This window comes from Saccostrea echinata, unplaced genomic scaffold (genome assembly GCF_033153115.1).
Source record: "Saccostrea echinata isolate AGI-Se365-2 ecotype Australia unplaced genomic scaffold, CSIRO_AGI_Sech_v1 ptg000042l, whole genome shotgun sequence".
Taxonomy (NCBI): Eukaryota; Metazoa; Mollusca; class Bivalvia; order Ostreida; family Ostreidae; genus Saccostrea; species Saccostrea echinata.
This window is the reverse complement of record NW_026889791.1, coordinates 4440114-4464959: the sequence shown is the minus strand read 5'-3', so window position 1 is coordinate 4464959 and position 24846 is coordinate 4440114. Positions and strand designations below refer to the sequence as shown.

Genomic DNA, 24846 nt, shown 5'->3' with positions numbered 1-24846 from the left:
ATTGAAAAGCCCCCCCCCCCCCCCCAGTATTGCAGTCTAGACAAAACCTCGAATATTAATGTATTCATCCCCTCCCCCTACGAAATAACAAGATTTTCCAGCTTGGATAATTTTCCTTTTCATCCGTTTTTATCTTGTTATATCTTTTTCCTTTTAGGATTGTGAAGGTCAGAGGCAGGTGAAAATTTTCAGTGTATACAAAATGTATCTTGGACCGCCTCGAGGCCCAGTGAGTCCATCCCCTCAAAGACCTTGGAGGTCCCTTCGTTCTTTAAAAAGGATTTTAATTGTAATTAGCAAAGTATAGCTGCATTAGTGTGAATTAAATGTTTAAATTATCTGATTATGATCTCTCTTATACGTTTTTATTAATTTTTTTTTACACGAAGTCGATAAACGTTTACTCAGTTTATTTTCAACAAAAAGTACAAGCTAGGTCCTTCCTTTTGATGTTAGAGAAAATAGTTTGAAAAACGCTGCGAAAATATGGGGAAACAGACACTATAAATTTAGCAGGGTCTTCAGAATGACTGAAACACACATGACTGAGGCGGTTCTCTAGGGTAGACGTTCCCTACCCTCGGGAAGCACAATTTAAAATTTAATTTCAACAGCTGTTCAAAGGTCATTGGTATCTAGACCTAAAGCATTAAGTCTTTCCTCGTTCTTTACAAGTATACAAAAATTATTTTAAGGGGGTATTCCCACGCCCCGTTTTATTCGCCCGTGGAGTCATATTAGAAAAGTTGATAAAATCATTGCGCTTTACACATAAAAATGAAAGCAGCATTGAAAAAGAACGGTTTAATTATTTAAATATATGAGCATTCAAAAAAATGAAGGCATTAAAAAAAAATTCGGAGACAATTATACTGACAAATTACTAAAATGTAAAAAAAAAAAAAAAAAAAAAAAAAAAAAATTATAGTATTAAGTAGCCAATGGCAGGTTTTTATAGTTATTGTGAAATCAACAATTAAGGAAACCATTTCTCCCATGATATTGCAAATACATTTATCTATTAAAACTGATTTTAAAAATGTCTCGTATCCCACATTTTCAAGGTATTTCCTAATATATTGTACAAATATAGGCCTCTCATGAGGTTGATCCATAGATGTATCAACTTCACAGAAAATCATATCGACCTCACACGGGTCTATCGGAGTTTTTTTTTTGTTTTGTTTTGTTTTATATTCAGAAATACCTATCCGTATTTCTATACTTTGACAAGGGATTCAAACGAACCAATGATAAAACTCATTGCAATGTATTACCGGCAAAATAATATATTTTAATATAATGACATTTTTTCTCTTTATTTTTATGCATATGTAACTTAATCCTTGGAAATTTGGGAAGGGGGGGGGGGGTAATATCATATCAAATTGCCCTTGACATAATAATTGAAAAACAAATCAGATCTTGTCAGGGAATTTGCAATCTACCTGTAAAATATGAATACGGGTCCCTTCAAAATATATCTTGAAGCTTATGTAATGCCATATTTAGCAGAAATGTTTTTATGCTTTACAGAAATGAACAGAAAGCTCGCTATAAAATTGTTGAATAAATTTCAATTACCAGGTTTCAGAGCTTTTGGCCCAGGGTTTGGCATAACTGATCAGATATTTTAATAATCTTTGATATCCTCTTTTTTCTTCAAGACATCTAGCAAATTTTATGCATGATAATTAGGAATGACGAGCCTTTTACCAATACTTTGATATTTATGTCCCCTGCACCTTAGTATAGTATTCAGGTATGAGGGTAGTGCACAGCTGAATGTATGTAAAGCAATTGTGATACTAAGGTGCCTTTGGGTCTCTTGATCTTTAAAATTACACAAAGTTTTTGAAGCAGTTTAATATCTCTTTATTGATCATTGAACAAACATGGACATAATGGGAATGCCATAACTGGGTTACTCTGGGTCCACATCTGCAAATGTCATTAACATGTCTTCCAGTTCACCACTCTGTAAAAACAAAAAAGAACAAAACTGCATTCTCTCAAACAGAACTTCAAGAAGATTCATGAGAGGCATTAACATTAAACTCTATTGCAAGTGGTGATAATTAAAAATAATGGATCAGAATGGATCATACAGATTGTTAAACATGTTGGAACTTGGACCCACAACTGTATATGAAATTTCCTAAAAAATCAAAACCAAGAGACCCATAGGCCACACTGCTTATCTGGGTCACATTGGCCCTGCTGTTTTCATCAAAAGACTTCAAAATTTCTTTTCCTCTATATTCCCGGGAAAATTTTGACCCTGTATTGTGGCCCCATCCTACACCTAGAGGGCATGATTTGAACAAATTTGATTCTTCACAACACAATGATGCATTCTAAAATGAGTTTGTCATGGCATAGGGGTTCTTGAAAAAATGTTTAAAGATTTTTTTTCCAATGTTTTCCCTGTAAAAAGTTCATCCCTTATTGTGGCCCCTATCCCCAGAATCTATGATTCAACTAACCTTGAATTTGCAATACCTGAGGATGCTTGCATATTAATAGAAATCATGGTCCTGCAGGCTTGAAAAGAAGATTTTCAATTTTTTACTATTTATTTGTTTATTCTGTGCATGACATTATCTCTGAGTTGCTTTGGCTCTCTAATTTCTGCCTGGAAATTTGACATGACAGACATGGGTAGCCTTAACCATCAATGCATGATTGACATGTGAAATCTAACAGGTGGATCAAACTTTTCTGTGTAGTAATGAAGACGTTGTGCTAACTTTTATTAAAAGATAGAAATTTATTTGTGCCTAAAGTTCTGTATATATATTTGTAAGGAAATATGTCTGCATTAAATGTTCTCACTTAAGTAATAGTATTTAAAATGATAACAATTGTTCTGATACCTTCAATTTGTCTGTATTATCATCAGTGTCTATAGTATCCTGGATATCAGCTTTGTCTACAGTGTCTACAGTATCCTGGATATCAGCTTTGTCTACAGTATCCTGGATATCAGCTTTGTCTACATTGTCTACAGTATCCTGGATATCAGCTTTGCTTGTGATATCACTGTCACCAAGAGGAAAATCAAGTTTTTCCACTGGTTCACCTTTGCTGTCATTGGTTGAATGCATTTCTTTGTGTTCTATAATGGGCTCAGAACTCTGCTCCTTGTTTTCAATTATTTCCAGACTAACACTTTCCACAGGTCCATGTAAGCCCTCTGTAGGTTCTATTGAATCCCCACACTCTCGAGTCTCCAGCATTCTGTTTGATGCCTCCACCTGTTGACCGAGTGAGGGCTGAGGTGTCTCTATGACCTCTTTTTGTCTTTCTTGATTTTGGGAAGTATTAATGACCTCCACACAAGATAAGTCCTTGTCCATTTCACTCAGAATTCCTTGGTTCTCTTCATCCCTTCCAGTTTCCATGTTCTCAATGATATCTGTGTTTTCTTCCACATTTAGTGATAGGTGACTTGAATCTATGACAAAACAATTCAGAATTCTACATAGCAGAATTTACTCCACCCTGTCCACTCAAGTAAATCATTTATTGATTTACATGTACAGGTACCTTAAAAAAATCCTACTTAAATCTATGCTAAAAAAAGGTATAACATTTTAATGTGTTTACTGAGCAGTCAAATAAAATTTGATGTTCGACTGGCCAGTCCATAACTCTGTTGTAAATTTGGGTTTCCCCCAATATCTAAGTTTTTTGTTTACAGATTTTGATGCATTTTTTTCTCCAGTTTTATTTTGCTTAATCTTCAGAATAATAAATATTGAATTTTGTTATCTTGAACAAGGACATCTTGAATACCATAGATATGTTAAACTGATTTGGAAGTCCTAATCACTCATTCTTTCAGTACTTTAACCATGTTATCCTGATTCCTAAGATATCTCAAAGTTTTTTTCTCGGTCCCATCAAGTTTGAGATAACAAAGTTGACAGTAACAGAAAATTACTGCAAGTACACTAAAAACAATGTTTAAAATGAACTATAGTGTATATACTATACATGTACTTGATAAATCAATTATTTAATTTAGTTAAAAATAATTAAACAATATGACATTTCTGCAATGGCTCTAGGGATGACCCAGAAAGATACTAGGCATCTGTATTGCCAGATTGCAAAAGTCCAAAGTCTGCTTATTTTACCCCGATTTGTCTTTGTGTAAAGTTTGATAATGCTAATTAGAAAAGGTCACCCATATTGAATCCTGGTAAAAGATTTATAACGTAACTTATTGTGGCTAAAACAATAAATATATGTTGTCACAAATTATAGGGTCAAAGTTCAAGGTTCAATCTGAAGGCAGTTTTAAAAACATCCCATCCTAATTTATACATGTGTGAAGTTACAAGTCGATTAAAATGATGATCAGAATAAGTCTTGATAAAGGCACCACTTGATGTTTACCTTCTGTGTGATTGGTTGAGTGAGCTGTGTGATTGCCTGACTGTTGACTGTCACCTGTTGTTAGTATGCTGTTAGACTCAATGTGATTAGTTGAGAGAGCTGTGTGACTGTTGGGCTGTTGACTGTCACCTGTTGTCAGTATGCTGTTAGACACTGGAGGAGTTACCTTCTCTTGAGTCACATATCGTGTGGCAGTCAAACAAGGAGCCCGAGGGTGAATCAGAATCTCACAAACTCTTTGTGCTTCTATACAAAATGAGGAAACCTGGAAAACATTTCCAGACTTATAATCTGGTGTGTTACTGTATAATACTATGTACACTGTACTTTGTTCATGTACATGGGTTTTGATTTTCTTATGTTACACTGCTCTGATATTTATAACATCACTTATTGTGGCCTCAAAGTGAGTCAAAAGTCATGATTTGAAATACTTTAATATCTAGGCTGTGCCATTGGTATTGTCTCCCCTCTTCCTCAAACACAACTCTAGATCATGCTCCTCTTGTATACCCACCTTGATTATTGCCCTTTTATGCTGAAAGTTGACAGACAGATAAATATTAGCTTTTTCAAATCTGAAAACAACATACTTGTAGATTGTCATCTTGCTCAGCTATTTTGAATATGGCCAATGCACACTGTACAGGTGATGACCCTTCTTTGTGTGGGGTCATGACACATGCCTGTAGGACCCTCAGAAGACGGAGTCTACATTTCCAGTTGTTATATGGAAATAACACACCAGGTCCACTTCTGTATACAGTCAATGCTGTTGTGATGATGAAGTCACACACTCGCTACAATGGAATTCATATATACATATAATTAATTTTAAAAGATAACATCTGTAAAAAGAACTTTTCATGTTGAACAAAGGCTCCTATTGTGATAGTCATCAGAGTATCATATAGTAAATTTTAGAGATGTATCAAAGAGGTCTTTCTATTTTGGGCTCATGTATATTTTTCTTTTTCAGATTATATGGATATTAATTTTTGCCTTGAATAGTTTTTTTGTTTTCCTTGTGGGAGTCACTAAGGACATGTTTCCATAACATGGCAGTAACATCACCTACCTGAAAAGTTTTGCTCTTCATTTTCACACCAGCTGCAAGTGTCCACCAGTACAATGCTTAAGGAAACAAGATATATCAAATTAATGCATTCACAAATTGTCTGTTTCATAGGTACAATCATTAACAGAGCTGTAACATGTTAGGTACACTCATTAACTAAGCTGTAATCTGTTAGGTACAATCATAAACTGAGCTGTAATCTGTTAGGTACAATCATTAACTGAGCTGTAATCTGTTAGGTACAATCATTAACTGGGCTGTAATCTGTTAGGTACAATCATTAACTAAGCTGTAATCTGTAAGGTACAATCATTAGCTGAGCTGTAACCTGTTAGGTACAATCATTAACTAAGCTGTAATCTGTTAGGTACAATCATAAACTGAGCTGTAATCTGTTAGGTACAATCATTAACTTGGCTGTAATCTGTTAGGTACAATCATTAACTAAGCTGTAATCTGTTAGGTACAATCATTAACTAAGCTCTAATCTGTAAGGTACAATCATTAGCTGAGCTGTAACCTGTTAGGTACAATCATTAACTGGGTTGTAATCTGTTAGGTACAATTATTAACTGAGCTGTAATCTGTTAGGTACAATCATCAACTGAGCTGTAAGCTGTAAGTTACAATCATAAACTGAGCTGTAACCTGTTAGGTACAATCATTAACTGATTTGTAATCTGTTAGGTACAATCATTAACTTAGCTGTAAGCTGTAAGTTACAATCATTAACTGAGCTGTAATCTGTTATCTACCTTGTAAAGCACATTCTGTACAGGTACTAATTACTCTGTTCAGCATCTCTGTGTTTGGTACCACCTTATCAGTGTTGACCATTATTTTCTTTTTCTTGGCAGGTGAAGGCTCTGCCACATTCTGTACTTTAAGTGAACTCTAATAAAAAAACAAAAGAAACAGGTAAGATCTGTTAATTCTCTAATATTCAACATCTTATTACACTTTGAGTTTTACATAAATATATATCAGTCGCATGCCCCTTACATTACATTCAACTGATTTACAGTCAAAAAGTATCTGTTCTTACCCTTACACTCAGTCAGTAAATGTAACATGCCCCTTACTTTACACTCTAGTGGTTTACAGTCAGTCAGTAACTGTTAGATGTCCTTATCTTACATTCCAGTGGTTTACAGTCAGTAAATGTTATGTGCCCCTTACTTTACATTCCAGTGGTTTACAGTCAGTAACTGTTACATGCCCCTTACCTTACATTAAAGTGGTTTACAGTCAGTAACTGTTACATGACCCCTATCTTAAACTCTGGTGGTTTACAGTCAGTATCTGTTACATGCCCCTTTCTTAACACTACGATGGTTTACAGTCAGTATCTGTTACATGCCCCTTTCTTAACACTACAGTGGTTTACAGTCAGTATCTGTTACATGTCCCTTTCTTAACACTATGATGGTTTACAGTCAGTATCTGTTACATGCCCCTTTCTTAACACTATGATGGTTTACAGTCAGTATCTGTTACATGCCCCTTTCTTAACACTACGGTGGTTTACAGTCAGTATCTGTTACATGCCCCTTACCTTACACTCCAGTGGTTTACAGTCAGTTAGTATTTCCTGGACCAGATTATCCTCCTCCCTCACAGTTTCCAGAAAGCAGCCAGTAGATTTCATCATGGTCTCCAGAGCTCTGTATACAGCCTGTCTTAGCTCTCTACATAACAAGGTCATAGTTACATTAAAGAACAAATATGCATTAACACCAAAATAAATAAAGATAAAAGTAGGATGTGTTTATAAAGCATGATTTATCATACTTTCACATTTTACTCTACAATCACCTTGTACCTACACGAATCACTTTTTGTTAATGTTAACAAACTGATTTAATATGTGAAGTGTTCATACTATGAACTTCATAGTCTGTAACTGACAGGCTCTATAAAGATTACAGGGTATATGTACAATACTTACCAGGCTTTATACAAATTAAAGCTTGTACAATACCTAACAGGCTTTATACTGATTTTAGCATGTATAGTACCTAACATGTTTTACAAAGATTATAGCTTGCATAATACCTGAGTAGCTTAGCTTGGGTGTATACAGAGTCAGAAGAAGTCCATATCAGCTCTCTTGTTAACACTCTAATAACTTTCTTGTTGTATGGCAACATCAATTTTTTACAACTGAAAAAAAAAATGAAAATGAAATTCTTTTGCTTTATAATACATCTATAAACGTACATTCAGCAAGTTATTTTTCCTTAAAAAATGAATTATCAAAAATAAGGAGAGCTGTCCTAACAAGCAAATTCAATTCAAAAGCTGGCCAGACACAAGACTTGCATACCTGTAGATACCCAAATAAGTCTGCACTGAGTCTCCTTGTTACTGTTACGAGCTTGGTATGAGCTTTATTATGTCAATCTCCACTAAGTCAATGAAGCATTAGAATGTAGGTGAGATGCAGCATGACTCAAAACATTTACAGGCATGTTTAGATTAAGGTTGTAATGTGATGAACTAAAAACATGCCTAGGAACTTAACCTGTCACTCAAACATAAAATAAAGGTCAGGGCCCATTGGACAGGCAAGTTGTTAGAAAAGGCCAAAATTGTTGGTCCTAGTTATATGTTATTTTGTAAAACAGGCCATTGATCTAGTCTCCCAAGCATGTGTCTGACTGAGCATCCACAAAGAGCCCTGTTTTATAAGTCCTAATTAAAATAACAACAAAGTAATATGTGTTTCATTGTATTTTACGTGTACAAAACTTCTTACCTCTCATACAAGGCATCAACAACATCAACTGCATCTCTGTGGAGAATTAGGAGAGAGCTGTTCATCAAACTCACTATCTTCTGAAAAGATTTTATAAATACTACTTTATGATCTAGGATGACAAGAACAATGATTAAAAAAGGAGGTCCATAGGCCATAATGCTCGTCTGAGTCACATTTCACAGTTCTGGAAAATTTTTAAAAATTTACAGGATATTGGCTTGGTAAAAAAATAAAATTAAAAAGACATTCTAACACTTATATTAAAGAAATCACTGCCTGATAATCATTGCATTTTATTATGATTTCTTCCATAATTTGCTTAATGCTCTTTGGTCATTCTGCACATATATTTCTAGAAATTTAACACAAAAGGCTTGTGATAATTTGATTATTTGTAGCCAGGCTATTCTGTAATGGATGTTTTACATTCCAATGTTAAACTTTGGAGCCTTGTTATGACCTCATCCTAAATGAAAATGAAATTAAAACTTCACAACATAATTATGTAAATTTAAATGACTCAATCTTTCTTTATCTCCTTTTGATAGAACAAAATACCTATAAGGCTTTTGTGTGAAAATTTAAGGTATTGTGTTCTTTAATTTTAGTCAAAATTGGTCCTGTGATCCTGGGGAAGACAAAAGACAATGGACAATCTTTACTCAGAAAAACCTAACCTCTCACCCAGGCAAGCTAAAATACATCTGTAAGATAGGTCTCATATAGTGTGCATTCCTAAATTCTTTAAAGCCAAGACCTCTCCAGCCAAAAATCTAAATGGGAATTAAGATAATCCAAATCCCATACATTAATGGTTGCCAGTCAAAATAACATAAAACTCATAAGATCTATGTATCCAAGTGTCTATATCCAAACTAGATGTGTCAATAATGCCACGAATGCCCCCCGCAAGCAGCCAAAATTTCAAATGCAATATTTAGTTTTAAATTTGTAGTCAAATTTGAAAAGTATTTTCTGGTAAAATACCTGCATATACAATTTCTACCTTATACATACATCCCTACAAAAGTTAGAGAGCAGAAACTAAAAATTTCTTATTTTTCCTAAGTTCAAGAGGGATAATTCTGTAAAAAATCATCGGACCATAACTAAATTCAAACTTGACCTGTATTTTCTGATAAAATACCTGCATATGCAATTCCAACCTTATACATATATCCCTGCAAAAGTTAGAGAGCGGAAACTGAAAATTTCTTTTTTTTTTCTAAGTTCAAGAGGGATAACTCTGTCAAAAATCATTGGACCATAACTAAATTCAAACTTGACCTGTATTTTCCTACAACGTATCCATATGTCAAAGGACAAGATAGGCTAAGACCCCTTTTTGGCCCCGGTTTGGGGGGTCTTTTAGAGTGATGTAACAGTTTATCAATAAAAACCTGTTGTCACCCCTGCCACAAAATGAGTATTGGTTTGTTATGGGATACACAGAAGTCACAAGAAGGTCAGAAAATATGTCAATTTCTGAATTTTCTCATTTTATGCAATTTTTCATCGATTGCACAGCACATTTTGTTTCAGAAAACATAGAGCACAAGCTTGCCTATCTACCAAATTTATATATTTCATACACTAGTATCAGATGCATCTTATGTATAAAAATCTCAGAAGGCAAGCTTGTGCTCTATGTTTCCCGAAGTGAAAAGTATCTCAAATTTGACGAAATTCCACCAGAATTGAAGAAATTCAGGAAAATGTCCTACTTCTGCACCCTCTTGTGGCCTCCTGTAAGCTTTGAATCAAAATTAGTGCTGGTTTTAAAACAAGCATCCATTTTAAGTTCTTAACTACAAACTATCACAATTTTAACTGTGTTCTGATTTTTACCTCAAATAAGGGGCCAGATTCGGCCCTTACCATAACTTGTCCTTTGAGTTGAATGTGTGCAACTGTTGCAGAGATAATGTACCGAAAGTCAATGACGAGGGAACAGAGTAACACTATATGCCCTGGCCATTTTATGGCAAGGGCATAAAAAAGTTAAAACTTACTAATTGGGCATCATCTACAGACAGAACTTTATCAACAAAGTGCAGAATCCTCTCTATTGGCAGCTTTATCAGAGCAGGGAAAGATTTCCTACAAATGTCAGAAAACAAGATCACAAAGGTAACAGTTTGTTTTCAGAAGAAGATACAAAGATATACCTCTGGTATAAAAACATATTTTAGCTAAATTTAACAAAACCTGCACTTTACAGATTAAACATTTCAAAAAGCCATATCATGCTTCATAAAAAAATAGTGCTCCTGAATTGAGTTTTGTCATTGGGCATTGAAATTTTTTGGCTGTCCATATCTTTGCCTCCTGGACGATAGCTAAAAGGTCACAAGGTCACAAATGCTAGATAAGACTAAATCAAACTTGAATGATCTGTTTTGACCTTGACCTTTTAGTGTAGACAATAAACCTTGTCATAAAGTCAATATTCACTCTTATGCAAAGATACTTGAGAGTATTACATTTGGCTGTGTATTCTTTTTAGCACCTTTGGTGGAAAGCAACTTTTGCTAATTCAAATACAATGCTAAGTGTCTTGCATATAAACACATAAAGAAGCACATTAAGAAATGGGCTAAATCAAATTTACACTAAAATGTTCCAAACTCAATTTTCACCAAATATCATACATGCTAAGTACATGTATAATACATTTACAGTTCATTAATGGTTAAATAATTTGACCATATTTGGTCAGGAAAAAAACTCAGAACTTCATTATATTTCACCAACAGAGTTTTATTTCCTTGATCTACCAAATATAATAGTAATTTTCTGACTAAGGTAACTATTCAAGATCATTTTGTACTTCAGAGATGTCAACCAGACAGTGAAATGCAGATGAGAGATAGAGGTATATCATAGTTTGCTTTATTACCTAATACAACTGATTTTGCTGTTTTATTAAATATGTAGTATTTTTGACTATTTTCTCTGTATAATTATTCCTTTGAACTAATTAAGAAACTTCAGAGTGATCTATTGGACCGCCGGTCAATAGTTTGCGACTTTTCGTATTGACAATCTATTGACTGCCAATCAATAGTTTGCAAATTTCAGACCGGCGATATATTGGACTGGCAGTATCCATTTACACACTATAATATTAGGTACATTACAGGTCCCAAGACCATAAACTGAGAACAGACTTAAGTCAAAATTTCAAATCAATATAGTTCCTGAATTAATTTTGATAATGAAACACAATTTACAACATGTGTATAAATTTGTGTATTATAAAAACCTCCAAATTTTTATGCACGTGTTAAATAAAACTTAGGATATTAAAAATCAAAATTTTGACTTAAGTCTGTTCTCAGTTTATGGTCTTGAGGCCAGTTATTTAAAGTTTGATCAGTCAATACACCAGAATATTTTTCCTTCGGTGCTGAGAACAGCTTAATGTGTTCTATTGCCCTCGGCCATTGGCCTAGGGCAATAGAACACAATGAGCTGTTCCCAGCACCTTGGGAAAAATATTCTGGTGTATTGACTGATAATACATTAAATAAATGTATAAAAGCACATAAAAGAAAATTTAAATTCAATAGTAAGGGTGGCAATAAAGGAATAATCCAGCCCAATAAATTAATGAACCATTTTCACAAAGACAGCTCAGTATGAACTGAATCTTTATGTCTTCAACAAAACAAAACAAAAAACAAACTAACAAACAAAAAAACAATAAAGTGATTCCTCACTAAATTGTCTTTCATCATGTTATTGTGTATAAACTATAAAGTCCTTTTTTTCTATGGTGAGGTACACCTATTTGCATTTATGAGATCTCCCATATCAAAAAATAATACATAAAAGTATATTTTTAATATATTTTTAATACAATCATTTTCGTATTGTTTAAAATTAATACAGAAAAAATATATTATTTTTGTATCACCAACAAATAGGTAGATTATTTTTGTATTAAAATCTGACTTTGATTTTTTACAGGGTATTATTTTTGTATTTTTTGGGACTTAGATTATTTTCAGTATATCATTTTTGTATTTTTGTGGACTTAGTTTTTTTCAAGTGTATTTTTTCTGTATTAAAATTGAATTTAGTAATTTTACAGAAAATTACATACAGTTAATCTGTATTATTTTTGTATTAAAATTGAACTTAGTAATTTTACAGAAAATTACATACAGTTAGTTTGTATTATTTTTGTATTAAATTTGGACTTAATAATTTTTCAAAAAATACTATACAGTCAGTATGTATTTTTTTAATATTTATTTTGGACTTAGTGTTTTCTTTTACTGAAATTTGTATTTCTTTGAACTTAGGAAAATTTACAGAATGTCCTTGCAATAAGTCTGTTGGAATTAATATTTTTTTCTCAGATTTTATTAATTAAGACCACTGCTATAAAGGTTGCTTTTATACTATTTACATTTAATTGCTAATTAGAACAGAAAAATTCAGTAGTTTAAATTTGTTAACTAAACAATTTCATTTTTAAAACATGTCTTTACTAGGTGTGAAATTGTCATTTGGAAAGAGATAGATATGTCTGAGGGGACACCTGTGCTGTACATGATACTTGTAAACACGCGGTAAATTTTGAAGTTTCAGAGCTTCAGACTTTCTTTTTGTGTTGAAAATTTTACAGCGTGTTTACAACCGAGTGTTTACAACTATCGCCAACAGCACAGGTGGCCACCTGTAGGCTAACAATAGACGAGTACATGTTATACTACTCAAAGAAATAACATGATTTACCCGTGAAAACATCCCAACCAAAACAAAAACAAACAACATGGAGAGTTCCACTAATTACAGTACCTACGATGTTTTCTTGACTATACAACTCAATTTAGTATACATTTTATTTAATTCATTACGTATTACAATTACATGGAATAGAACTATTTAATTATCCACTTTTAAAAAAAAAAGAAATTATTACGAAAGAATTTCATAAAATAATATAGAAAATGTTGTGAATTGGTGTAAAGGATAGTTGTTAAACATTATTTCAATCTCTGGTACCGTATGTATGAGTTAAGTTGTCCGTCAACAAGGCTATATATTATGTATCTCCCGCTCGTTTTGATCATTATATTTGAACTTTATGGTCTACTTCACAGGTCAACTTGAATATAAAAATGGCTGCTCTCAGCGGAGATGATGACCGGAAATAACGATGTTTCGTAATCGGTAAATTCCGTAAGGAATAAAAAAATGATTCTGATGATTAAATTGAACATCGTTTTTTCTAACATAATTTTAGGTTTATTCAATTGATTCAAGATATTTAAAACCATGTAAATATGTTTTCTCTAACTGTTCCGATCTCAACATCGGTAATTTTCGTATATATGACACAATATGATTGGTCAGATTTTAAAACTCTTCCGTGCTGTTCTCTGATTGGTCAACAATATTTCACCCACGCCATTTTGAAAATTCTTCCCGGGACGTGTAGAGAAAGCTGGAGGTGATTTTGAATAAACTCTCATTTGCTCGCGAGTAAAATGGATCGAAAAACAGAAGTTCAGCATAATCATGGTACACAGGATCATATATATGAACCAAGGAGAGCAAATACATAAGGAGACTGACGTTTTTTAGGCATCATATCCGGACTTCTCTGGTGTAAACAACGACAGTTGCGGTAAGATTATATATATTTTAGCACATTAAAGTTTCAGTTTTTTAAATAATAACTTAGTATAAAGATAGAGGAACAAAGACTGCCTTTTTTTACCCATTTTGTAGTATTGAAGAAAGATAAAATAGTACGGTTATTGGCCATGTGGGGAACAAGGGTTTTTGTGATAAATTCTGATTGGGGAGGGAGGGGTGGAAGATGGGGGTAATTTTCAAGCCTTTGGCTTCCTAGTTCTAATTCATTCCAATTTTTTCAAGTTTACCAGAGACGAATTATTTATTTTCCCTTCAAAAACAATTCTGTAATTTGTATAAACTCAAATTTTTTCGGGGGGGGGGGGGGGGTAGGTTGGGTTCGGGAGGGGGGGCAGTTTATTTAAATAACATTGGGGCACACATTTTGTTTACTCTTTCAACATTTTCAAGGACAGATTGTTTATTACAAATATTTTTTTAAAAATATTTTATAAATCAGCCCCCCCTTTTCTTCTCCAGATTGTCAAATCAAATGGTTGTCCCCTAAGAAACCCCAGATTAAAGAAAAGTAATTTCAATGGTACAATTGTATGGAATTTGGTGAACTCCGCTGGATCTTTTGGAATTTCAATTTATAATTATTGTTAATTTCAGTCAGCCGAACATTGAAGAAAAGCTGACAAGTCATGGAGGAAGAAGATCCCTCTCAAGAAAGTATTGCAGGTGTGTGAGCTAAACAAAATCTATATAGAATTATTTTGAATGTTAAAATGTGTGTTTTGTTGAGGTAATGGTTCATTAAATTTTATTATTATATCATTCTGTTCTATATTTCACAGTGATGAAGTCAGATGAGATGACAGGTTGTGTGATTTGAAGATGGACTTCTGCAACAAAGTAAACACTCCTCTACCTTTTCCATACAAAAGAAACAGCAAAGCAGAGAGATCGAAACATTTGGTAAAAGTACAAAGAAAACAGGATTAGTTAAATTTGTGAAAAATATCAAGACTATTGAAGAGCAGATTATATGTAAAAAGAAAGATCAAGACTACAGTTGGTAGCTGAATCAGTAGCCTAGCCACATTAATTACTTTTTAATTAGCTATTTGTACATTTAAGGTAATCTGAGTTACTAAAATTGTTATTTAACAAATATTTCAAATAAATAAAAGATTTTTGAATAACAATCAATAGATGCTATTAAGAACCTTAATCTCCAACCCCTTTTCTTCAAATAACAATTTTTGCCCATGATCATTTTAGTAGTTTTTAAATCTCTGTTTTGTATTATTTTAAGCATTTAAATGTATTTTTTGTCTATCATTCTTGTACTTTTTTGATATTTTTGAAATACAATCCTTCATGCTGATAAAAATACAAAAACAATACATATTAATACAAAATTAATACATTCTATATTTTTTTCATACTTTTACGTGTACTGTATTATTTTCATATTTTATATCTTTTTTGTATTTTTAATTGTTCCAGATGAAAAAATACAAAAATAATATATGTGATACAAAATTAATATATTCTATATTTTTTTTGTATTTTAATTCTAAAAGGTGAAAAAATACAAAAATAATATATGCTAATACAAAATTAATACATTCTGTATTTTTTCTATACTTTTCTATGGACTGTATTATTTTTATACTTTGGAGAGGAAAATAGAGAAATAATACAAAAGTACAAAAACAATACATTTTTACAGGTCATGTGTATCATTTCTGTATTATTTTGAAAAAATAAAGTATATCAAAAATATATTTTTCTGTGATTGGCTTTTAAAAAGTCTATTATTTTTTACCTAAATTGGAACCAAGATTTAGAGGGTTCCAAATTTGGTCATTAAAAATATACTTTTTTTGTATTATTTTAGTATTTTTTTCTTGTATTATTTTTGTATTCATTTTCGATATGGGCTGAGATAAACCTGAGCATCTTCTGGAGACATTGCATGAGAATATTGAAATGTGTCACTGGATCCACTGCCCCAAAGGATTCTGTGATACTATCTACATCAGACATTGGTAAACCTGTCAATGAAATTTCAGTAATGTTAAATAAGGCAATGCACATCAATAATATGTAATAATTTTGTAACTATCTGAGAGTAGAGAGGAAAACAAAAAGTGTGACCTGAGTTGGGTAGGTCTCTGTAGATGTGGTCAGTTATACTGTGGAGGTCTGTTAACAAGTGAGAGACCTGTGAGCTCCAGCCTTCTGTGTATTTGACCCTCTGATTACCACTGGTGCCACAGCAGGCCAACAAACAGAAACACAGCACAGACTCCTATAAATAATAACATCAGATTCCTAAAATAATCATAGCATTGATCAAGATCAAAGCCCATAGAGCTACGAGTCACCAGAGTAACAAACATCTCTCTGATAAATAAACATGTAATCATTGTAATGCAACCCTATATTTGGTTTGGTGTAAATTAAATTGATCAAGTGGATCTAGAGAAGACATTTAAAATATCTTTTTGTACATCTGGGTACAATGTTTACCCCCCCCCCCCCACACACATTTCATACCTTGGTCAGAGAGCCAGACTGCAGTTCCTTTTTGACAAGTTCTTCAACTTTGCTCTGTAAAATGTAACATCATACAGAATTATAAAATGCATACAATTCAAAAGTAATTTTTTTATATCATTATATAGCAGTTGTTAATCATTTAACTTGGAATAATGAAATGAATGATTTAAATTGCCTCTCTGTCTACCTAATGGTGAAAATGTTGAGTTGCATGATCAACTCTATTTTTTATTGTCCCATCACATATCAAAGTAAAGTGCCAGGGTTGGGGCCCTTGGTTAAATAGGTTATAGTACAGATATACAATCATGAAAGGACATCTTTTTTTTCTTAAAACTAAATTTTAGCTACTCATTACAACTAAGACTGAGGTATACATAATATTGTAACACCAACAACTATAGAATGCATACCTCCATTCATATTCTTAACATTACTTGTAGACAGATATTTTAATCAGAGTGACATGTTTTTGAACCTCTTTAGCAAGCACTCATATCATTTTTATGTTCCCCAAACGAAGTTTGGGAACATATTGTTTTTACTCTGTTTCTTATTATTATTATTATTATTATTATTATTCTTTTTTTCTACTTTCTTCTCCGGTACTTTTTTGTCCGGGAGTGTTCTCATAGAACCACTCATCCGATTGACATGAAACCTTTTTAGGGTTAATAGGCATGTTGTGTAGGTGTTCGGAACGAAGGTCATTTTGCGCGCACATGCATGCACGTGCGCGCGCGTGCAATGAGTGAAATGACTGATATACTTGATGAAGCCGTAACTTTTATATTTCTTGATGAATTGCTTTGAAACTCAAGATATAAAGATATATTAGTAGTCTAGACAAGATAACATGGTCAAATTAGCGTGAACTCACGCGCATGCACGTGCGCTCTTCTCTGATTGGCTGATACAAAAATCTCAATAATTTCCTTGTTTTTTGACAAAATACTTTGAAATTTAGAATATAAGTATATATTATAAGGTGCTACAACATGTTATATAGGAAATTTCTTGAAAACACGTGCATGTAGGTGTGCTGCAATCTGATTGGTTGAAACTTTAAATGTCTATAACTCCCTTGGTTTTCAACAAAACAGGATGAAATTTATGACATGGATAGGCACATGGAGCTTCTACATTATGATACTATCAAAATTGAATGCAAGGCCATGCATGCGCGTATGCTGAATTCTGATTGGCTAATACTTAAAGGGTTACATCTCTCTTATTTTTCAATGAAATTCTTTAATATTTAACACAAATGTTTGTATTGTGAGACACTATAAGAAAATTAATGTGAAAAATGTAGAAAACATGTGCAAGCACATGCGCTGAAATTTGATTGGCTAATACCCATATGGCTATATCGGAGTAGTTTTCCAATGAAATACCCTTAAAAATAAAGTGTCCATCTATATTACAAAAGTATTGTCTAATTTATTGAAGCTTTTGGGGAATGGGGCATCATAAGGGATTGGGGAGCCGTTTGGGGAACATCTGTAACGGTTCCCGTTACAATTAGCACTAGTCTTTGATGCTTTTTGTGGGAGAATATTCTGAGGTCATCTTTTTATTTTTTGGGTACATTCTATCTAACCCAAATCCAGATGAAATATGTTGTAAAACCAATATAAGTATATAAAGATAGTGTAGGTCACCTGTACTGTTTTTCCTGATACTACATGACAGTAAATCACTTACCTTAAATGGTCCACAGGCCCCTCCATAGTGTGTTATACAGGCATTCAGTACTGCAATAGAGTGTCTCCTCCACTGTCAATGATATCAGATAATTACCACAGAATCAAACATTAAAACCTTTCAGAAAATTGGATGCAGAGAATGATTTTCTTATCTTCATACTACCCTACTCATTTATTTACATTTTGGATTCATGAGTATAGGAAACCATTATAATACACACACCCCCCCAAAAAAAGCCTGTGTCATTTGGAATGACTGATGTAAATTTAATACATGTGTATAACTCCCCCAGAAATCATACCCCTAGATGCCCAAATTCTTTGTTTTCCAACATAAAACACAAGACTGGTTACATACCTCAGAAGAAGCCCCCAGAAGCAGGGGAATGAGCTGGGGTATAAATGTCTGCATGGCCTTTTTCATGGATATGTGGCAGGGTGATATTTTTATGATCTGACAACACACATGACAGGTCAGCTTCAGAACAACAAGGGGCTCCTTCGACTACAATCAAACAATCACATTAGTGACAGACTAATTCATAATGCTTATGCCTGTGTTCTTATTTGGGTACCAACATTTTTTATCTCTTGACCTTGACCTGGAGTATGACTTGCATTTGAAAAACTTTAACCTTAGCCATGAGCTTTGGGTACAAACATATTTGACTCTGACCCTAGAGTTGACCCACTTTTGCAAAATTTTACCAAACTTTAACCTTGGCCATAACTTTTGAACGTTTGGTGCTAAGGCTTTCATACTTCACATGTGTATTCCTTGTGACAAGACCTCTTGGATACAAAAAATTATTGACCCTTTGATTTTGACCTTGGAATTTGACATACTTTTGAAAAAACTTCAACCTTGGACATAACTTTTGAATAGCTGGTTCTAGGGCTTTCATATTTCACATGTGTACCCCTTGTGATTAGGGATGTTAATTTTGTCATTAATTCATATTCGAATATTCAATGAAAGTATTCGAATATAATCAAATATTCGATAAAATAAATGAAATCTGGTTTATTTCAAATGCACATCATCAAACTCTTATGGCAGGTGTTGCATTGGTATTTGGAGGTAAAATTGGATGTAGACTTTTCTAGGTATACTATAAGGAATTCTACATTTGATATTTGTCAATGTTTAAAATAAATAATTGATTTCAGTGTATACAACCGAAATATAATTTTAACAAATGATATGTATACAAGCTCAAACTGAAGAACCAGTAATCTAACCAGGGGAAAGATTGTCGTTTATTCTTCAGTTTTAAATACACATAATTAAGTACATTATCTGATTAATAAGAGATATAATATAATGTTTGATACAATGATTTGAAAATATAAACAAACACTTCCATAGACATTTGTCCTAGGTCCTTAATTTCCCGATAATGATTTCAAAGTTTAGGAATATATTCATCCAGAGATAATCAAGTAATTGATACATTATTCTGAAATTGAGCCCTTTACAATATTACAGACTGAATCTAAGGAAGGTGTATTTAAATGATCAATAAAATTTATTTTCATAAGTACACTCTTCACGTCTTTTAGACATTCAAGAAAGGTTTCATTTCGTTGTCTTCTATTCTAGATCCGATCATATTAAACTACTGAAAGTACTTTTTGAGTTATACTTTAATAATGCTTGTTTATTTCTTACACTTACTCAAAATGAACTAATTTAGAAGATCTATAAGATAAGAAAGTAGTGAGAGAAATCAGGGGATCACTAGTAAATAAAATGGGGACAATTCCAGCACTGTTCTTATTAAAATTTATTATTTTTTGTGAAATCTGAAAAACACCGAATATTCAAATCTTAAATTCATATTCGAATATCAACTCATCAAATGAATATTCAAATGTTTGAATATTCGTTGACATCCCTACTTGTGATGAGACCTTCCTTTTGGCACCATTAATTTTTACCCTTTGACCTGACCTTGTAGTTTGACATACTTTTGAAAAACTTTAACCTTGGCTATAACTTTTGAATGGTTAGTGCTAGGGTTTTATATTTCACATGTGTATTCCTTGTTACAAGACATTTATTTGGGTACAAATATATTTTATCACTTTACCTTGTCCTTGGAGTTTGATTTGCATTTGAAAAAATTTAACCTTAGCCATGAGTTGCCATATGGGGGCATCAGTGTTTCACAAACACATCTTGTTTTACAAATTTTTTTTTTTTTTTTTTTTTTTTTTTTTTTTTTTTTTTTTTTTACAAAATGTAGTTATAACAAGAAATATACTAAGTATTTAATAGAAACTTGGTTTTTTTTATAAGTGCTTGTGAAAAGAGATATAATTAAATTTTCGTAAAAAGAAATATTCATTTAATTACTTCTCTTTTTACATTATGCGAATAAAATTGATCAATGGCACAATGTTTGACCTAATGCATCAAAGCCTGAAAACTAAAACAAATTTTTCAGCCTATGTTATGTTTCACAAATGGAGGTTCTCACTGAAGATTAAGTTTTGCTGGTAAAGGTCACAAAAGCTATTATTTTAAAAGTGACAAAAACTTTTTCTCCATAACAGTTTCATCATCTTTTCTTTAAACATATGTTAGAAGAAGGCTTGGCTTTCAGTTCAATGAATTTCACTGAAAATGACCCAGAATTGGAAAATTGCAAGATACTAAACCCACTGATCTGAGAAACTCAGTTTTGACTAGAAAATCTTTGAAAAAGTATTTTATATATAAAAGTAAATAATAACCTGTAATATGTGAATGATGACTTTAAGCCAAGAAGACATGTGCTGGTTTAAATCTTCAGCATTACACTGGTTGATGAGACTGGTCATAATCAGCAAACCGCGAGTCCTGTCAACACATACATATCTCTGACATCTGTATTATTTTTACGTGATTAGAGTTCCTTTCCTAACACTAAAACACTGATATTATAACTTTCTCCAGACTAGCTCAGGTGCATTAAATCTAATTACAATATAGTCTATAAATAGTCCCTATATAATCTATACAAATGCAAACAGTTCATAATACTACATATTCACTGGATTTGAAGCCCTATTCACATACATATCTTATTAAACATAAATTATAAGAAATTATTAATCAAGCTCTTATTGTCGGTATCCATAGAATATTTAAAAGAGGTTCCATGTCTTTTTAAAAAAAAATGCTTTTGTACTACATGCATGTCATAGGGCAATTACCTATTACTGGCAGTATGGAGAAATGTGTGCATCTTCCCAATTGTATCATGAAGGTTTGACTTCTGAAAAAAGTACACATTTCTAGAGTAAATATCACAAGTACATACAAAAAGGCATTTACAGATATAACTTTTAAATTTGTAACACTTCTGATGAATATGGTCCTTGATGTTGACAATTATGAATATATGCTTGTTTAAGCAATAATTTTAATGACATAGCTTGTATGTATATTTTACAATCCCCTAAAGTTAATATGGATAGCAAACTGTGCTCACCAAAACAGTTTTACCCTCAGATGTGTTAATGAAAAGGGTAAAGATAATGAACAGTGACTGATCTAAAAAAAACCTACAAACAATAGAAATCTGTGAACAGGACTTAGAACACAGACCCCTGTCAATTACAGAGGTGGAATCAGGTGCCTAGGAGGAGTAAGCATCCCTTGTCCACCGGTCACTCCCACCGTGAGCCCTATGAATTGATCAGGTAGATGAAATAATCTGTAGTCAAATTTAGCATTAGTAGTCTAGTACAACAAACACCTGTGTTGGTAAACATTGGCTTGAGCCTATTGTAAACCTTTTTTATATCATCATAAATTATTAATTATCTGAGAAATGAAAATTAAATTGAAACATAATACATGTAACAACAATTAAATTTTAATTTAAAGCAAGTTTTTAAAATATTTTATTCGTATTTTTTATACATGTTATCATTAATGAATTATTTTACTGAACTAGTGAAGATTATTAATAACTTCTCATTTCCCCATGTGCACTTTCTAACACAACCACAAATAGATCAGTCACAGGAATGATGGATTATTACAGAAGAAAGAAGGTTATTTTGGAAATAAGGCTAGTTGGGTGGATGGCCAATACTGAGGCTTACCACACTTATTCTTGTAATACTAGGTGGGTTGCCTGATGGTGTAGGCTTGCCACAATAAATTAATTGTATTGTGTTATTACTGCAAAGTAGTACAGTATAGTGACTAAACACTTAGGGGCAACCATAGAGAGAGGACAACCTCTCATAGACTTGCTTGGTATACCTTCCGGGACATGTTGTAAGTCTCTGGTAGCGGTGGATGACTGTTTGTCCTGAATAAGGACAACTCAGTGTATCTCCTGTTGTCAGAGGCTGACCACTAGTATGTAAGTTAGGGCTTGACATTGTGACTGACACTACATGCCTGAATAAGGCACAACTGATGTCTGTCTTTTGCAAATATTAGGTCAACCATCAATTGTGATTTTTCCCTATGTAAATTGGAAGGACCATATCTGTTAATATTTGCAAACCAATCATTTCATACAATCAATTTAAGAGGAAAAGTATTTATTTGTTATATCAGTCCAAACCAAAGATCCTGGAATTAACCAGGTACAGACCCCTCTGCACATTACATTTCCAAAGATATTTTTATTAGGGATGTCAACGAATAGTCGACTATTCGACTATCAGTCGAATGAACCGACGATCGAATAATGAAACGACATTCGAATATTATTTTATCTAAATAAATGCAATAAATGACTGATAGATGAGATGGAATTCTCATAAAAAAAACAGTCTTGAGAAACATTCTTTCCTCATAGACAGTCGATAATTTTCCTCAACAAAAAACGGTAGATTTTCATGTACGTATAGAAAGTACAGCAATTATAAGTGCTTCACTACTGCGAGAATTAACTGTCAGTAACAGCCTGTGTTGTTTTTGTAATAGATTACGAGCCAGTATAATGGGCTTTGTTTGTAAAATTATTAATTGGACTTGTTCTTATACGATGTACCAATTATCTTTTGTTATTTCAAGTTTGCTCAAATGCAAGGAATAAACCTGTTTTAATACTTCGATAATTATTGAAACAATGCGCTTACATTTTAAAGTGTTTGAGGGCATTTTGATAGCCACCCCTCCACTTTATTTCATAATAAGTTTTAAAAAATATCGGCTGGCAATTTTTTTAATGCTTACTAAATAAAAATGACTGAATGTACAGGCCGATTTATGAATTCTATTGACGGGGAAATAATAATTTTTGGAGAATTAGGTTTCTAAATTTATTTCATAGAATCATGCTATCCACGCGTTACGTTGCATTAATTTTGATGTTACTTTTTAAAAAGATTTAAGAAAAAGGTATTTGAGTATGTGCCAGTTTGAAATAAAAATTTTATTTTCAGAAAATGTTCCGAATATTCGACTATCGTTCGAATAATGCAATCGAATGATCGACTAAGCAAAATAAATATTTTGACATCCCTAATTTTTATAATATATCTTTCTGAAACACTATTGCAACATTTAAGTGATAAAATTCTAACAAAAATTTAAACTTCAATTCTGTGTTTATGCCTCTTTAAGCAACACTAGCTGCAGGACCAGCAAGCTACAGACTGCAGCTACACTCTGTGCAAAGCAACATGTTGGTTAGAGTATAGCAACCGACAGAGATTGCGTCTTGTCAGAAAAGTTCAAATTTGCACAGATTTAAGTTGAAAGCATTAACAACAAGGTGAAATAAAAACTTTTGAAGAAATATCAAATTTGAACTGATTCTGAATGCTAAGGCCAAATAAAAAAATATGTGTGGTTCCGGTTACCCGACCTTCCCTATTTTATACCCCCGACCCTAAACTTTTTTTTGGCAATTTTCATATTTTTTTCCGGAATTTTCCCCGATTTCCATCAATGGCTCCGGTTTAAGTTTTAGTTTCAGCAATGACGGCCTCCTTGCAAAACATAGTGCTAGTGTTTAATAGTGTTAAATCCAAAGCAAGCTTAGCATGTAGGTGTCCCCTACCAATATTGACTAGTATATTATCACACCACATCTAAATGGCATTTGCAAAGCAGTGATAGGTATTATTTAGAAAAATTAAGAAAATCATTATGTTTAAAAAAAAAAAAAAAAAAAATCCCTACCTATCTACCCTAATTTTTTTGGAAGTGTAACCGGAACCACACATATTTTTTTGTTTGGCCTAAATTCAAACCAGAAGGCATAATTATCTGATTTCCATGGTAATTAATGACATTTCACAAAGGGGATGGGATTTCTCAACCCAGGGTTTTATTTGCAATTTATTGATAAAATTACAGGTGTCTGTAAACTTCAATTTTTCTTCTTTAAATATTGTAAGGCATAATTAAAAAAAAAAATTAAACATCAAATTTAACTAAACTTACAGTGAAATTAAATATCTGAGAGTCATCAAATCTTCTTAAATGAAGGACAAGATCCTCATATGTCAAACTCTTATCACACAGATTGTTCAGCATGACATTCGTGGAGGCTGCCATATTGCCAAAATCTTAGTTATCAATGCGCTTCCAAACATAGCACGTGGCGAAGGAGTTCCGAATGGATTTAGAGTCCATGAAATCATACGGCTGTTAGAAATGATTTCATTGGTCTTCGACTTTGTATCAGTTATGTGAAATGTTCAATAAGCAAATGCAAATCTAAATATTTAAAAGGAAACGATCTTTTTATACACATATACATGCTTTT

General features: G+C 32.7%; 1 protein-coding gene across 2 annotated transcripts; it reads right to left on the bottom strand.

Annotated features, from left to right (window-relative positions):
• Window positions 1-1864: 1864 nt before the first annotated feature.
• Window positions 1865-24670, bottom strand: LOC133201197 (proline-, glutamic acid- and leucine-rich protein 1-like). Of its 2 annotated transcripts, XM_061336992.1 has the most exons (19): window positions 24522-24670; window positions 21320-21381; window positions 20858-20963; window positions 18477-18623; window positions 18117-18188; window positions 16407-16460; window positions 16005-16158; window positions 15799-15901; window positions 10256-10343; window positions 8241-8320; window positions 7538-7645; window positions 7038-7170; window positions 6238-6376; window positions 5483-5538; window positions 4998-5204; window positions 4528-4669; window positions 4405-4458; window positions 2877-3457; window positions 1865-1978 (listed from the first exon to the last, which is right to left on the bottom strand). In XM_061336992.1, exons 1-19 carry the CDS (start codon window positions 24633-24635, stop codon window positions 1925-1927), a joined length of 2454 nt encoding a protein of 817 aa, XP_061192976.1. In that variant the 5' UTR covers window positions 24636-24670; the 3' UTR covers window positions 1865-1924. The 2 variants fall into 2 exon arrangements, with proteins under 2 accessions (XP_061192976.1, XP_061192975.1); XM_061336991.1 differs by having other exon boundaries at window positions 4405-4669.
• Between the last annotated feature and the right edge of the window lie 176 nt (window positions 24671-24846).

Bases quoted from the DNA above. Each gene is read 5' to 3' on its own strand.
- LOC133201197 (XM_061336991.1), bottom strand. From the start codon at position 24,635: ATGGCAGCCTCCACGAATGTCATGCTGAACAATCTGTGTGATAAGAGT. The intron at 15,902-16,004 runs GTCACACTTTTT...TTTCATTGACAG, and splicing joins CAGAGACCTACCCAACTCAG to GTTTACCAATGTCTGATGTA. The intron at 3,458-4,404 runs GTAAACATCAAG...GTTTTGTCATAG, and splicing joins CTCAACCAATCACACAGAAG to ATTCAAGTCACCTATCACTA.